Consider the following 16,621-nt stretch of genomic DNA (forward strand, 5'->3'; position numbering starts at 1 on the left):
CTCATTTTCATGCATGTTTTTTGCTGTATTTCACCTCCCACCCTCCATCCCAAATGACTAGCCTGGCCCAGTCCTTGTTCCCTCCATCCCAAATGACTAGCCTGGCCCAGTCCCGGCCTCCATCCCCTGATTTTCCTGGATTGACAACAGTACAGCTGGCACCTGTGGGCCTATCCCACAGGCCTTTTTTCTTCCATGGTCTGGCCTCAGCCTGGCTTCTTAGGCAGCCCCAGACTGTCCCTCTTGAAGCTCTTCACCACTGAGCACCTAAATCTCCTTGACTTCCTCTATGCCTTTCTCACAGTCCTTTCAAATTCAGAGCCGCCTCTGGACGGGAGGCTGGTGTATGGGCTGCTGGGGACCTTCCTTTTGCTGTGGCCACTATGCGTGTGCATGGTCGGCCTCCTGCAGCCTGGGCTGAGGCTCACTAAGGGCTTTGCACCCGCGTTGGGTTTGGTCTCCAACCCCTCCACCCACTCCAGGTCCCTGGAAGCGTCATTTCCCTTTCTGGTGACTTATTTATTCTTCACACTGATCCTCTACCTCTTCGATTTGATTGATGCACTGACTCAGGTCATTGAAGAAGTTACTCTTCAGGTTGTTCTGGTTCTTCTAAAACGGAGTACATCCTGATGCAGCTTGCTGTGCCTCTTCTGTAAGGCCTTTAACTGGCCTTCCAGAGTTTAAAAGGGCCTCTCATCAGTGGTGACATTATTCATTAAAACCGTCTTTTCCTCTGGTATAATCTGTTGAGTGAGGTCTCCATCTGATAATTGTGGCTGGACTAGATTTTGTCAATCAGGTTCTCGTTGCTTTCCCAGCTTGCCCTGGAACTCATTCAGCTCCACGGTTCACTTTCTGCGGCCATGCTGTGGACCTGCCTTAGAGCTCTGTGATCCTATTCTGGAGATCCAGGTTCCGGGAGCTCATAATCCATTAGCTGAAGCTCAAGATGATGAAACAAGACACCAGGGTAGGCAGCTACTTTATGCTGTGACATCCCTTCCCAAGCCCATCATCTCAGAGACTTTACTTTGAATCTAACCCTGGGAAAGCCGAGGCGTATCGCTTAAGTTCAGAAGTCCTTCCAGCTGCGGCTCCGGCGGCCGCTCCACCGTGGGAAGCTGCAGCCCCTTCGCTGCCCCCGGGCCCTCGCCAGCTCCGTGCCATGAGGCCCACGCTTTGTCCAGCGCTTCGCCTCTCCGCCTAGGCAGCGACGATCCTGGGGCTGTGCAAGTCTCTTGTCCCTTTCCTCGGTAAAGTGAGGACAGCAAGAGAAAGTGTTGCAGGGCTGAGGCAAGATCACACTGGAGGAGCGACATAAACGCGTGGGACATCAGGCTGCCGGGTGCGGGCGCCAAAAAGCCGCCGTTGCGAAGACAGCACTGGGCATGCGCTACCGCGCTCTCGCGCTCCCCCGCCCCACCGCCCGCTTCCCCTCCAGGCGGGAGCCGGAAGTGCAGTCGCGTCCTCTGGGCGCCGCGGGCGGATGGACGCGCGGAGATGACGCAGGCAGCGCCGGAAGCCGCTCCCCGGTGAGATTGCGGACCGGGAGCGGCGGCCGCTGGTCCAGGTCTGTAGATGAGGCGGGGCCGGGCTGGGAAACGGGTTTTCCCGCGCCCGCGCCTTGGCTGACCTGTCCCCTCTCCGGCTGTTGGTCTTTGTGTCTCTGCAGGCGCCATGGCTGCGGAGCGGACCCGGCCGCTGCGAATCTCTGGCGGCCCGAGCGCGCCTAATCGCTGTGAGCCCGGCGCGAGATCCCGGGCCCCGGGGCGCTCGCTCAGGTCAGTGCCGCGCGGAACACGGCTCCGGGAGCTGGGGATCTAGGAGCGGCGAACGGGTCCAGGGGTCTGGAGTTGATTTTAGAGATGGAAAAATGGAGTCTCCGTAACTGCCTTCTAGTTTCTTTAGCTGCGAAATAAGTTACCAGTGATGTCTCAGGGCTGCTGTGAGTTTGAAAGATGAGGAAGTGTGGAGAGTGGTTTATGAAGTACAGAGCGCTGTGTGAATGTGAGGGACTGCGCCATAATTGTGGGTTTGCCGCGGAAACAGGTGTGTAAGTGGGGTGCTGCGTAAAACACGGGTAACGATAATAATGTGGAATGATGATAGTAACTTGACATTTCTGAAGGCTTACAGTGTGCCGGGTACTGAACTAAACGCTGACGTCTGTAATCTTAATCCAGACGAAAACCCTTGTAGGTAATGCTGTTCGTGGTTACGTTTTAGGAGTAAGGAAACTAGCCTTGAGATAGGTGAAGTGACTTACCCAGGAACAGGTGGAGGTGCAGAGCCGGTATTTTATAGACATCAATTGTATTCTTTATTTTTTCTCAGACTTACTTATTTATGCATTCAAGAACTGGGGTACAGGCCAGAGGTGCAGGGGTGAGAGAGTGAGGAGCAGAACAGGCAGGTCTACTGAAATACACTGCTGAGGGGAGCAGCGGACTGGTCAGGAGAGGTCTGCTATGCCATTTCCGGGGCGGGGATGGAACTTATGTTGCAGTAGCTTCCAAGAGCTTCAGAGTGCTGTGCCTTAACCCATTGTGCCACCAGGGAGGGCCCCCATTTGTATTCTTTCAAAGTTGTTTTTACACATCGTAAAACAAAAGGAGTTTTTTGTTGTTCTTGTTGTTTTTAAGATTTATTTATTTATGCAGACAAGAACTCAGGTACAGGCCAGTGGTAGGTGTGTGTGAGTGAAAGGATTCACCAGAGACAGAGTGGGTAACAGAAGAGGCAGACCCACTGAAACACACTGCTGAGAGGAGCAGCGTGGGAGACAGGAGAGGTCTGCCACACCATGTGGGTCAGCTCTCTGGCCGGGGATAGAACTCATACTGCAGTGACTGAGGATAGCTTCGTAGTGCTGTGCTTTAACCTGTTGTGCCACTGGCGAGGGCCCAGAACTAAGGGCGTTTTAAAAATAGGTAATATATTTACAGTGTTTTAAATTTTAAAAGGACAGATCTTGGTGGAGGAGAGGAAAATTCATGATGTTTTATCCAGAATGTTCTGTCTTTAACAAGACCCAGGGTTATGGGTTTGGTTTTGTTTGAGGTGGCAGGGTGCTTGGCAAGATGTTGAGCCTGCTACTTCTGTGGGGCCCTAGGACAGTCACTGCCTCTTGAATGGTAAATTTCTTCATCTGTCAGTTAATGCCAGTAATACTGATTCTTTCATGATGAGGTGAAAGTCAGGGAGGTAATGTATGTATATAGTACCTTGGTCTTCAAAACCAGTAAAAATACAGGAGTTGCCTAAGGGAACATTAGGGAATTAATGTTAGAAACAGAGACCAAAGTCAGGCCTCTCATCTCCCAATTAAAGAGCCTCCATTACACCACCATGGGTACATCATGGGTAGTGTTTGTTAATATTGAAGGCAGGAGGACAAGTATAGTGTTTGATTTGAAGTGGAAGGAAAAGGGCAAGCCATAGGGCTGAGGTGCAGAGAAAAATGCCCCTAGAGGGAAATTAATTGCTTCAAGAAAATAACTGCCCTTAATTATAAAATTAAATTCCCAGTAATTTTGAGGGCTTACCTATTTCTTCCAGGTATTATAAGCCATTTTAAGAGAAACTTTGTGATAATGTCATAGAGCTGAAAGGGATGTTGTGGTCATATCCCTTCCAGCCTACTGCCAGTAAAAACTTTCCTGCTAGGTATTCCTAGTAATAAAACTGTAAAAAAAAAAAAAAAGCATATGACTTGCCCCAGACTGTGCTCTGAGCTATATTTCTGATTTCCACAACCCTCAAGGTGAGTGATAGCTTCCATTTTACAGAAGACAAAATGAAGCTTAAAAGTTAAAAGTCGAATATGCCCTTGATCACATAGAATGTGGCTGAATTCGTGAAAGATTTGGTTGACTTCAAAGCATTATCATTTGCCTCATTCTGTCTCTGTCTTGAACTGCCTTTGACTACTCTGCAAGTGGCTAGTCCATTATTGGAGAGCTGTGACTTAAAAAGCTCCTCCTCAGTTGAACTGAAATCCTGCTTCCTGACATTTTCCCCATGGGGACTTCTGCTGCCTGTATGTGATACTCCTAGAGGCTGAAAAAGCCCGGATTAGGCCTGTGACCTTAAGGAAGTGTCCTCCAAAGTTTGTTGGTTTCTTAGAAAAGTAAAGACTGGCGTTTATTAATAGTGGTTTCAGCAGAGTTAATGAAGTCATTTTATTTTAAAAACATTCCTTTATCATGACAATCAGAGATGAGTAACTGGAAAACAGCCTCATAAGGAATTAAGTAACTCTAAGGACAACTTGTAAGAGTTTGGGGGGGGAAGTCTGCTAGGATTTAGGAGTCTCTATCAAAAATGACCTTTTTTTTTTTTTTTAAGATTTATTTATTCATACAGAATTGGGGTACAGGCCAGAGTGGGGAGCAGAACAGGCAGATCAATGAAGTACACTGCTGAGGGGAGCAGCGGGCGGGTCAGGAGAGGTCTGCCGCCATGTGGTCACCTCTGGGGCAGGCAGGGATCGAACTCATGCAGAAGTGGCTTAAGCTTCTTAGTGCTGTGCTTTAACCTGCTGTGCCACCAGGGAGGGCCAAAAATGACCTTTTTTAAATAGATGTTTCTTGGCAAGTTTAATCATAATCTTCCCAGGTGTCATGGGCACATTAATTTGACATGTAGGATTTCTCTTAGTTATTTGTAAATCATGGGAACCTGATGATTTTTCATGGGTAATCTAAATTTGCCTTGTAGCCATTTAAATGTCTGTTGCTTGCATTTCAGCAACAGACGTGTTGCATATTCTGTGGGAAGCCCCGCTCCCCACTTTTGTACTGTAAAAATGATTCCTGGACAGATGTTTTAGAGTATGTTTCTGTTTGGCCAGTATTAATATTTAGCAGTTGTGACATTATGTGAAAAGTGTTGTTTTGTCTTGTGAGTAAACTCATTGAATGTTCTGAAACTTGAGACCCTGAATAGTGTTATTTTTAAAGTTCATTCACTGTTCCAAAAACCAGAACTGTTAGATAGCCAGTGATGTGACTAGAAAAGGTTAGGTTACTTTTACTGCTTTTTGTTCAGTAACATTCTTCCAAATTCGATCTTGGGAGGTAAATGAAAATAATTTTTTCTTACCTTACGTTAACAGAGCTGGAAAGTAAGATTTGACTTTTTGTGTGGACCTGATCTGCATGACATGTGAAAGGAATTTATTTTCCTCTTCCACATTATTTTGGAGAAAAATTCATAATATCTATGATAATTTGTGAGGAACTGAGTTATCAGGTTAGAAGAACTTTTTTTCTTAATCATAAAATGTGTAAACATATGCTTATAAAGAGGATAATAGACACTTACATGTATCTGTTACCCAGCACTAACATTTGTCAGCTTTTACCAGTCTTGGGGGAGGGGGGGAAGGAATCCAGTGTTTGCTTTGTTTTTTGTTTATTGTTCATTAATTTAATCCCCATTAACTTGAGTTGACATCTGGACACAGTATGCCTTGCTAGATTTTTTTTGCACATTTTTTTCATAGTTAGCCGTAAAGCAATTTGTCATTATTGTGAAGGGGAAAGGGGTATAATCAGACAGGCATAGTGCCCCCAGATCTTATTACCAGGATGTGACTTTCCTGGTTGTAGCTGGCTTCAGATGAGACAGTTTGGTGTGGTTGGAGAGTGCTGATGTTGAGAGCATGACCTCCAGTCCTTTCTGCTGCCTTATTGACTCCAGGCGAATTACTTGCCTTCTCTGACTGTAATTTGTACACCTGCAAAGTGGAAAAGATGATATATGATTCTTTGTTCAGTTTTTGGAGGTTTGTAAGCATCAGGAGTACTAATTTATCTTATTTATGCAGAACTCTCTTATTTATTCCAGAACTCTCTTGGCTGGCTGGGACACGTGGCTAAGATTTGTTGTCAGCTTATCTGAGTCTTATTAAAAACAGCCTATAAGGCCAAATAAGGCCTTTGGTAATTCATACACTAACAATGTCATAAAGGAAGTGGAAGAACTAGAATAACTGACTACATAACTTATCACATCTGCCTATTTTTCTTCCCCTAACCTGTTGGCCTGAACATCTGTTGAAAAAGCCAGTAGTCAGTTAATGTGGTTATGGTAACAGGTCAGATTGTGCCTGGCATGATAACTAACACTAACCAAGTAACTGTGATGTCTCAGGTTACTGCTCCAGAGCCTTGCTTTCTGGTTGTCACATCCTGGTGCTTATTTTTGTGATTTTAGTGCCCAATGGAGTGAATTAAGGAAATTCTGTTATGATGGGGGTGAGGGATGTGATAAATAGAATACACTGTTTCATAATGAATGAATACATACTTTGTAAATCTTTTTATTATGAAATGCGTGGAGCATGTGCTAGACTGCTAAAGAAGCAAGTCAGGCATACCAACATAAGTTTCAGTGACTTATGTTTCTGAAATCATGATTTGTTAAAGTATGTTTTCACAAATGTAATTTATTTTGTGTGCATGGAAATTTTCAGATACATACAGTATGTTAACTATAAAGTTGTAATGATCTAAGTGTAAAGTTGCAATGCCAAGTATTTTACCCTAATTTTCAATACTTCGTTTATTAGCAGTCTTGTTTGAACAGTCTTTTTGAGCAGAACTAATACAATATTTTGATGTGCCACAGGTAAATTTTTCCATAACCTTATGGAGAGAAAGGACTTTGAGACATGGCTTGATAACATTTCTGTTACATTTCTTTCTCTGACGGACTTGCAGAAAAATGAAACTCTGGATCACCTGATTAGCCTGAGTGGGGCAGTCCAGCTCAGGCATCTCTCCAATAACCTGGAGACTCTCCTCAAGCGGGACTTCCTCAAACTCCTTCCCCTGGAGCTCAGTTTTTATTTGTTAAAATGGCTCGATCCTCAGACTTTACTCACATGCTGCCTCGTCTCTAAACAGTGGAATAAGGTGATAAGTGCCTGTACAGAGGTGTGGCAGACTGCATGTAAAAATTTGGGCTGGCAGATAGATGATTCTGATCAGGACGCTTTGCACTGGAAGAAGGTTTATTTGAAGGCTATTTTGAGAATGAAGCAACTGGAGGACCATGAAGCCTTTGAGACCTCATCATTAATTGGACACAGTGCCAGAGTGTATGCACTTTACTACAAAGATGGACTTCTCTGTACAGGTAAGAGATTCTGAAACTGTCTTTTCTTGATTTTTGCTTTTCATATAGTGTCTTTTTAAAGAGAGAACAAACGGCTCAGGCTGGAGAATGGCCACTTTTAATTACTTGAGACATTGGTAATTGCATTCCCTCCCCTCAGCCCTCAGCTGATTTCCCCCTTTATGTTATTTCATCTGGAGAAGACAATCATTTTTCTAAAATTTAATGAGGAGAAAGCCATAGACATTTCTTTTAAACATTATGTGACTCAGCGTTTTTTTTTTTCCCCTGTGCTTTTCATCCACATACAGTCCTCCGTGCTGTTTGATTTTTTTTTTCTTTCCTAGCTGCAATGATTTTTGGTTTAAAAAAAACAACCTGAAAAATTGGCATAGTAGATCAGTTTTGAGAAATTACTTAACCTCTGTGTTTCTTTGTAAAATTTGGGAAGGGAGGTGTTTTGTGCTCTAAAAACTTATGATTTTAAGAGAAATTAGAAGTTGAAAGTTTGGCCATAAAATTGAAGATGATTGGATATTTTGGAACTAGACAAGTAATTTTGTGTAAAATTTTAATAATCATTAATCATTAAAATTTAGACTTGTGTGTATTCTCCAATTATAGTGTGTTAATGTGTTCAAGCATTTGTTTCCACATAGAATTGTAATCAGGGCCTGCATGTTAGTCCATTTTTGCAGACATTGTAGAGCATCTCCATTGTTCAGGCCATCTCTAGGCAATTCCTGTTAGTGATTCCAACACCAGTTAACTTCCATGGTCTCGAGTGTATAGGATATTTGCTGTTCTTTCTTCATTTCCAGTGTAATTTGTAATAAACATTGAAGTATTACCTAAACTATGTACATGTCATTTTTAATACTATGTGCTATTACTTTTGGTAAATTCAGTATTTAACCATATTAGTGCATATTAGTGCAGGTTGTTTGTGTTTTTATGAATCTTTTTAATTGCATTATTTTCTCCTTGAATTAATTATTTGGAGCAAAATCTCTAAGTTGAATCACCTGACCCAGAAGTATTATTTTGTAGTTTCTTTTAGTGTTTTTTCCACATAGATTTAATTGATGTCACAACCATCATAATCTTAAATTACCTCTTCTCCCTCAGAATCTCACCAAACTCAATTTTAATAATTTCAGTGGTTGAGAGGTATGATTTCTCAAGATTGTTTTAAAATTATGCTTCTTTATTCATTGAGGATGTACGTTTTCTCATATGATTATATGTTCTCTGAAATGTTAGACTCTTTGTAAACATTAAATTTAAGGCATTTCTTGGTTTTGTCCATGCTTACTTTACTTGGAGTCCTGTAAACCTCATTACTGGAACAACATCTGGTCTTTTATACCTTGGGGTACTTTCCCCAGTGGTAATGACTTTTCCATGTCCTCTTGCCTAAAGTCAACAGCTTTTTTTTAAAAGGAATTTTTAAAAGACTAACATGCCTTTGAGTTTGGTGCTCATTCACACTTAAGTAGACACTGGCAGTTAACTCATTTTCAGAACCACTTCTTTTAAAAAGTTTCTCATCAAACTTCACTTTCAATATGCAGTAATACCTTCATTACTTGGAGAAATGAATGGGATGTTCATTGAATTTTCTAACCGCCTGGAGAGTTAGTGTCTACAATAACTGTGTACCACTTGCATTTTAGTATGTTCTAGGTGGGCCTATATGCTCTGTTACTTTTACTCTGATTGAATTCATCAAGTTTGTCTATTGAAAATTATGTTCTGCCTACTGAAAATGATCCACAGCATTAATTTAATTTTTCTAGTGCAAGTTTCCTTAGAATGGTTAGAGAAGTACTTGTTACAGAATGTCTTGTTACTTAAAGGCCTCTGTTTTTGCTATGTTTTAATCTGGTGATAAGTAGACAATGACTCTTAGCCCCTAAGCGGACAATACAATAGTATCACCAAAAAGTTTGATGGCTAACGCTAAAAATTAGCACAGTACAGACTGAACTCTAGTTATCCTTCTTATTTCTGAAATGCAAAGAAGGAAGCTATTGTGTGCTGTGCTGTTCAACAGACATTTATTTATTAAATGCCTACCTACAATGTGGAAGACAAGTGGTAAGGCATCCATAGATGTGTTAAAGCATTTCTTTCCCCAGAGAACACACACTAATCAGATTAGAATGGTGAAGGAAACCCTTAATGTTTTCAACAAAGCATATTTTGCTAGTTTACCTGGTTACACTCAGAAAATTCAAAGTATAAACTGCAAAGATACTTTGTAAACCAAGTTTTAGGTTCAGATGAATAAGCTTTTCACTTAGGAATATATATGACAAAACTTTCAAGAATGTTTTGCAGAATACAAGGCAGTTCTTTTATGTACTTTCTTAAACATTGCAGACATGTGTAGGATTCCTGTCTTCTGCTAAATAGATGCCAGTATTGTACCCCACGCGCTTTCATTGTGACAACTGAAACCACTCCTGCGAACTTTTAAAATACTGCCTTAGGAGATGATGCTACTATTAAGGCCCTCTGACATAGATAAATCCAGAACTTCCAAATTAAAGTATTAGCATGCAGCAGTTTAGATGAAAGCAAATAGATTTAGATTTGGGCTAGTAAAGGTAGATAGAAATTTTTAAAAGCACGAGAATGGAAGGCAGCCATTGAAGTAGAATTGACAGGATTTGGTAGCTGATGAGAAATTTTAAAAATTGATTGCAGTTACTAGCTGTGTGTATACCTGGGAAGATTGTAGTACTGGCTAGAATAGAAAATCAAGGAGTAAATTGAGAGGTAGATGAAGTACAATTTGGGATGAATTGAATTCAGCTGGATGTGGAAGTGGGCATTCTCACAATATCAGGAAATGCAAGGGCATCAGAGCTTTTGGAGAGTGCCCAGGACCAGAGAAAGATTGGAGTTAGCCACATTACAGCTGTGGCTGTAATAGTTAAATTTTAAAGGGTGATGTAGAGCGGAAAAGACTATAGCCCCAGGTAGACTCAGGAAGCATGTTTTTAGAGAAAGAAAAAAGGCAAAGAAACTGAGATGAGGGCAGTTTCAAGGGCAGTGAGAATTGCTGTCTTGGGGCCTCCCTGGTGGTGCAGGGAGGAGTTAAGTCTCAGCACTATGAAGCAATCTGCAGCCACTGCAGCACTAGTTCCATACCTGGCCAAGGAAGTGACCTACATGATGCAGGAGACATTTTCTATCTCGCCCACTGCTCCCCTCAGCAGTGTATTTCAGTAGACCTGCCCCAGTAGACCTGTTCTGCTCCCCACTCTTGTCTCCGGTGAGTCCTCTCATCCCCTAAGTTACTACATAGTAAAGTGACGAGTACACTCTTATTTCAGTGTGCACTAGTGTGGTTTGCACAAGTTAAAATTCATGCTCTCAGTTTTTAATACTTAATAGCTGTTTTTCCATTGTCTTAAACAGATACTCTTTTGAGCAACCTTTAAAGGCGGAATTATAGCTGTTTTTATTTAGTCATTTCAGCTTTTTGAAAACTGGTCATCTAGTACTTTCCTAGCATTGTGTCCTCAAAATATCTTTTCCGTTGTTGTTCCTTATTATTACTTTCGTCAAGGTAAGTTGTTAGATGTCTTAATCACTGCAATTTTATTTGTGATTAATGCAAAGTCCTGAATTACAATAAGTATAATATTTTCAGCAGCAGCAGAAATTAAATGTTTTCAGAATCAGAAGAGACATAGAAGCTCTTTGTTGAGTTCTTGTGACTTTCTGGGAATAATTTATCCCTGGTGTTTTTTATATTCTCTCACAAATTGGCTCAAGAAACTAGTTAGCCTTTGTAGAAGTTAACCCATGATATGAGGCTTATCTTTGACGGCCATGTTCCAGCAGACAGTTTTACTTGTCATTGTTCTTTAGTTGCTCAGGTTTGTTGGGTAATGGTAATATGTATCCTATCAGGTACTATCCATATATCAAGCTCAAATCAGGGAACTCATGTTAAGCAGAGATTTATGAAATCTTTTAAGTGAAAGCACTAGGGAGTACTTTAATTTTTTGTAGGCTGGAAAATTAAGGGGAAAAGACTAAACCAAAAATCTTGGGTTCTATTTCATGCTGTTATTAACCTCCCTGTTTTTTCCCTTGAAGGGTCAGATGATTTGTCTGCAAAACTGTGGGATGTGAGCACAGGGCAGTGCGTTTATGGCATCCAGACCCACACTTGTGCAGCGGTGAAGTTTGATGAGCAGAAGCTTGTGACAGGCTCCTTTGACAACACTGTGGCCTGCTGGGAGTGGAGTTCCGGAGCCAGGACCCAGCACTTCAGGGGGCACACGGGGGCGGGTGGGTTGCTCCCCTTCAAGGGTTTCTACACTTACTTGAACTTCTTAAAGTCTTAAACCATGAATGTGATTCCTTTTTTGTTTTGTTTTTTAGTTTACCCACCTTTCTCTCTCAGTCACCTCAGTTAATCTCGTATTCAAGTTATTTGGGAATTTTTCCCTAATTTTGTTCTTGCTTGGCCCGTTTGAAATCTCTTCCATGTACCCTAACGCTGCGAGGGAGCCGTTCTCCTTTGCTTTTATTTCATTTATAACCTGTCAGGCTGTGCCTAATGTTTCCTATGCTTTTATTGAATTCCATTCCTCCAAACTGAGTAAGTCCTGTACTTATAAACTCAGTTTACTCTATATGCAGAAATAGTATCGAAAATCCTTTGGAGTGGCAGTGGTTCCAAGATTGTGTGATCTCTATAGAGGACATAAAATTAGAGTTTGAACCACAAGCCACTGCCTAGAGATAAGATTAAAAAGCAAATAGATAACTGAGTGTTTCTCATAATTTTATAACAGTCTTAGTTTGAATGTATTCTTGAGACCTGAGCTGCTGCTTTTGCCGTGCTGTGTTTTGAAGCTTTGTACAGAAATCATATTGGACACTGCCCTTGCCTCTTCCCAGCAGCTCCCTTCTCCCTTCCCCACTGTCAGAGCTACTGAGAATCAGTCTGTGCTCTTAAACTTCATATTTGATGGGCAACCTTCCTTCTCAAACCTTACTGCTTAAACAGGTTGAGTCCCTCTGCTGTAAGTTTTACTACAGCCTATATTCCCATTTAACCCACTGTGCCACCAGGGAGGGCCCTCAAGTACATAGGGCCGTGTGGTTTTCCCCCAAGCTTTAAGCTCCATCCTGCCTGTTTTTTTTATCCTATGTCCTGAATTCTTGTCCAGTAAGTCTGTGAAGTAAATCTTACTGTTTGTTAAGAACAGTTACTTTTTCCATTTTGTTTGTTATCCTAAACATTTTTTTTTTCAGTCTGCTGTCTGCCACCATTTGCTTGCTGTGGACATTAGTATTGGGGGATACATAATTTAGCTTGGGACTTACAATATTAAACAGTAGTCCATCTGACATCCAGGTGATTTTACCTGATCAGCGTGGAGAGCCCTGCTTTAAAAGTTTTTTCCTTAAAAAAAAAAGTTTTTTCCTGATTATCCCCTGGACATTGCTGTGACTTTTCCTAATTTCATGCCTTTGCTCTTCATCCCTCTATTTGGAGTATGCTCTTTTCTTGATAAACTCTACTCAATCTTCAGGACCCATCTCCAAATCCACCTCTTACCTTAAGTCCTCCCTGATACTCTTTGTCAGAGTTGATCATTCTCCTTGGTGTTTCCATAGTAAGAAGTATACTTTTTTTCTCTGATTTTCCATTTCACCCATCACTTAGACCAGATTCTTTAAAGAAAAGACTAATGTCTGCATTTCTGAGCTCCAGTTCCTTCAGAGCCTGGCAGACGTGTGTGTGTGTGTGTGTGTGTTGGTGGATAAAACTGCAAAAATCTCACACACTGTTTTGAGTGAATTCTTTGGTCTGACCATTGAGATCCTGTTTTTCCCCCATTACATTGGTTTTTCTTGAATGTAGGTACTGTTTTGCAGTTTATTGCTGATGTTTTGTCTCAGCGTAAATCTGAGAAGGGCCATCTATGTTGTTTTTCCTGTGTTGTTTAGATAAGTTGTGTATAATAGCAGGCAGGCAACTTTGGGAAGAAATGCCATTATTTTCAACACAAGATTTGTCTTAAACTAATACAATTACAAGAGATTGGTTTGTTCCAGGGTCTTTTAAGCTTAAAGGAATAGTAGGTAGAATTATGAAATGGATTGTGCAGTTACATAATTGGGTTGGGCAGCCAAGGGTAATAAATGTCATTAAACTGTTATAAATGACCTTAGAGACATGTTTTAACATGTATATTATATACACTAGTGTTTAGCGTTGACTACAATGATGAGCTGGATATCTTGGTGAGTGGCTCTGCAGACTTCACTGTGAAAGTGTGGGCTTTATCTGCTGGAACATGCCTCAACACGCTCACTGGGCACACGGAGTGGGTCACCAAGGTAGGAAGATTCACCAAAGGAAACTTCTTGATGGCAGGCTCTGAGTGGGGGTGGGCTGGATTGGAAGGTGGTAGGGGATGCTCCCTTGTAAGAGAGTGCTAGGTGATCCATAGCTAGAACAGATGAACTTTGGTGGGAACTTTGGTGTGCAGGTGACCAGCCTGTCAGAGACTCTCAGTAAGCAGTTCAGCAGTGTATAACTTATGGACAGGGTAAGATGATGCCTATGATACCTTAGGTGGGTGCAGGGGACAAATTAAGAGTTTACATACAAAAAGCTGTATAAGGTATGGTACTCATGTCTGAATGTATTTATGTACTAAAGTGTTGGTTATTTCTTATAGAATTGTGAGTCATTTTTCCCTTTTGGGAAAACAGTTTTTTTTTTTTTCTTTTTTGAAGATTTATTTGTTCATTCAGAATTGGGGAACAAGCCAGAGGTGTAGGGGCGATGAGAGGCTTCACCAGAGACAGAGTGGGGAGCAGAACAGGCAGATCGACGAAGTACATAGCTGAGGGGAGCAGCGGGCGGGTTTGCTATGCCACGTGTATCACCTCTGGGCGCCAGGGATTGAACTCGCACTGACGCAGCTTACAGTGCTGCATCCTAATCCATTGCACCACCAGGAAGGTTCTTTTTATATTTTTTTAAATCAGAAAAACAATTTTCATTTTGAAAAAGAAACTAATGCTTATGAAAAGGTAGAGCAAAGGACAATATACACAATCTTGTAAAGAATAATATGTTTTCTAGTTTTCAGAAGATTGCTGTGAGGATCAAATGCAATATTAATAATGGAAATACCATGTATTAGTTCTTTCTTGAGCTAACCATGACATTTTGTGAGGGACTGATGATACAGGAGTAAATAGAACAGACCCAGGCCTAATTGTTCTGAATGTTAGTCTCATAAGAAAAATGGTTATCAGTGTTTCATGAGGAAGTTCAAGAAGGTGTCTTAATTCAAGAAAAAACTTTCTGAGACCAAACAAAATGTGGAGGAGAAATTGGAGGTGACTGTATAAAGTGGAATGTTTCAGAGGGGAGAGTATATGCACAGGTCCTAGAGCAGGAAGGAACCTAGAACAGCTGGTCACCTAGAAACAAGCCAGTGGAGCCAGGCAGAAGCTGGAGGAGGCTGGGAAAGGCAGCAGTTTGTGTGCTTTTCTAGGCTATCTGAAACATTTTGGATATTGTTAAGTATAAAGAAAAAATTGACAAGTTCTGAGTGGAGGGTCTTGTATAATTAATGTTTTTAGAAAGTAAATGCTGAGTGAAAAGTGGACAAATGGGTATAGTGTGGGTAGGGTGGCTTTAGCAGTAGTCTAAGCAGAGGAAGGGTTAGGCGTGGTTGATAATAAGTAAGGCCACGTGGGAAGGATGTGTCTGAACTTGCTGTCTCTTGGGGAACAAAGAAAAAGAATCATAGCGCACTATGGGGTTTAGATTGTGTCTTTCTGAAATAGGCAGAGCAAAAAAAGGAAGCAGTTTGGGAGATCAGTAATACTACTGGATTGTACATTAGAAAATGATAGTTATTTATGTTGTGTCTTCCAGTTGTTTTTAAAAGTTTACATGCATCTGTATTGTGCATCTTGAGTATTGAGTATTGAAATAGAAAAATTGTGTAAGAAAATTTCACATTGTGTCAAAAAGTAGACTTGGGGCCAGGTCACTGATTGTTGTGTCTTAGACAAGCAATTCCTCCTCTCTTTTGGGTCTGAGTTTCTTCTTCTGCTGGATGTCCCTGTAAATATTAAGTGAAATGATGGGACAACACCCAGCAACGTGCCAGACAGTAGCAGGTTGCAATGCAGGTGTCTGAATGAGTGACCCTGGCCTTCCCTGTCACTTTATGCTGGTTTATCACCAAGATAACTAAAACATAATGTTTACAGTCTATCCCAGTGCTAATGGAAAGTTGCTTATTATGATTATTAGTGACTTTCATTTTCACTGCAGTTATGTGAGGTAACAGTTGTTTCATTCCATATTTAAAGAGGAGGAAATAGAAACAGGTTAGATGGTCTCACTCAGGGTTCAAAGTCAAAATATGGCAGATGGTTTCTAAAGTCATATTTCCTTTACAATGTACCACTTTTGCGTCTGCATCTTTTTCTTTCCTGTTCTCACATTTCCTATAAAGAAATATTTTGTAATTTTCAAAACCAGTCCTAATGTTTCCTTCTAGACTCAAGCTATGATAAAATGCTGCCATGAGACACTTAGATTCTTGTTGATAATTTAGAGAATGTGCTTATAGTAGAGGTTAATAGCTTCTCTATTCTAGTATGCCTTATCATGTCAAGTTCTTTTTCATATTTTAAATAAAGCAGTAAAGCAATAGCCTAAAAGGATCTTTCTGTAACATGGATATTTATATTCCTAGGTGGTTTTGCAGAAGTGCAAAGTCAAGTCTCTTTTGCATAGCCCTGGTGACCATATCCTCTTAAGTGCAGACAAATATGAAATCAAGGTAAGGTATTTTTTTGTTAATTTGTCTTATCAATGAGGAATTGATAAATATAAGATAACTCAAATGTTGTAGATAAAGTTGACTATTTCAGGGGAGCCAGTAATGACTGCCTAAGGGATTTTAAACCCATTAAAAAAAGAATTTGTGCTTTGTTCTGGGAATTTCTAATTCCCTGATTTATAATGAAGAGGGGGTAAATCCACAGAAATCTTATCTTTAATGCATTCCTATATTTTCTTGATACATATCTCCTATCCTTTCTAACCTGCAGATTTAAACCATGAGAACATGAACATTTACTTGTTTTAAAAACAATTTGCATGGACTCTCCCTGGTGGTGCAACGGGTAAGGACCCAGCACTGCAAGCTGGCCACAGCCACTTCAGTGTGGGTTCAATTCCCGGCCCCGGTGGTGATCCACATGGCATGGCAGACCTCTCCTGACCTGCCCGCTGCTCCCCACTCTGTCTCTGATTCTCAATCCTTTCACTGTCCCCGCACCTCTGGCCTATACCCTAGTTCTGCATGCATAAATAAATAAATAAATCTTTAAAAAAAAAAGAACAATTTGCCCTCAAAGCAAGAAAATTTCAAATCAGCTACCTAGGAAAATCATAAGGATTCCTGAAAGACCTTGCAAACAG

The 16,621-nt window shown here is 41.1% G+C and overlaps 1 protein-coding gene across 5 annotated transcripts in view; it reads left to right on the plus strand.

Moving 5' to 3' along the window:
• The first annotated feature begins 1,498 nt into the window (after nt 1-1,498).
• The window catches only part of FBXW2 (F-box and WD repeat domain containing 2), a 20,702-nt gene continuing 5,579 nt past the window's right edge, over nt 1,499-16,621 (plus strand). Inside the window, exons 1-7 of one of the 5 annotated variants that reach the window (XM_012721414.1) lie at nt 1,499-1,573; nt 1,676-1,784; nt 5,120-5,256; nt 6,637-7,146; nt 11,242-11,436; nt 13,367-13,500; nt 15,891-15,977. In XM_012721414.1, coding sequence (XP_012576868.1) covers nt 6,657-7,146; nt 11,242-11,436; nt 13,367-13,500; nt 15,891-15,977 — 906 coding nt within the window. In that variant the 5' untranslated portion in view covers nt 1,499-1,573; nt 1,676-1,784; nt 5,120-5,256; nt 6,637-6,656. Of the gene's footprint in view, nt 1,574-1,675; nt 1,785-1,949; nt 2,053-5,119; nt 5,257-6,636; nt 7,147-11,241; nt 11,437-13,366; nt 13,501-15,890; nt 15,978-16,621 lie in introns of those variants that run through there. The other 4 variants (XM_012721416.1, XM_004677390.2, XM_012721417.1 and 1 more) reach the window with 4 other exon arrangements.

This window comes from Condylura cristata, unplaced genomic scaffold (assembly GCF_000260355.1).
Source record: "Condylura cristata isolate star-nosed mole 26May11 unplaced genomic scaffold, ConCri1.0 scaffold00006, whole genome shotgun sequence".
Taxonomy (NCBI): domain Eukaryota; kingdom Metazoa; phylum Chordata; class Mammalia; order Eulipotyphla; family Talpidae; genus Condylura; species Condylura cristata.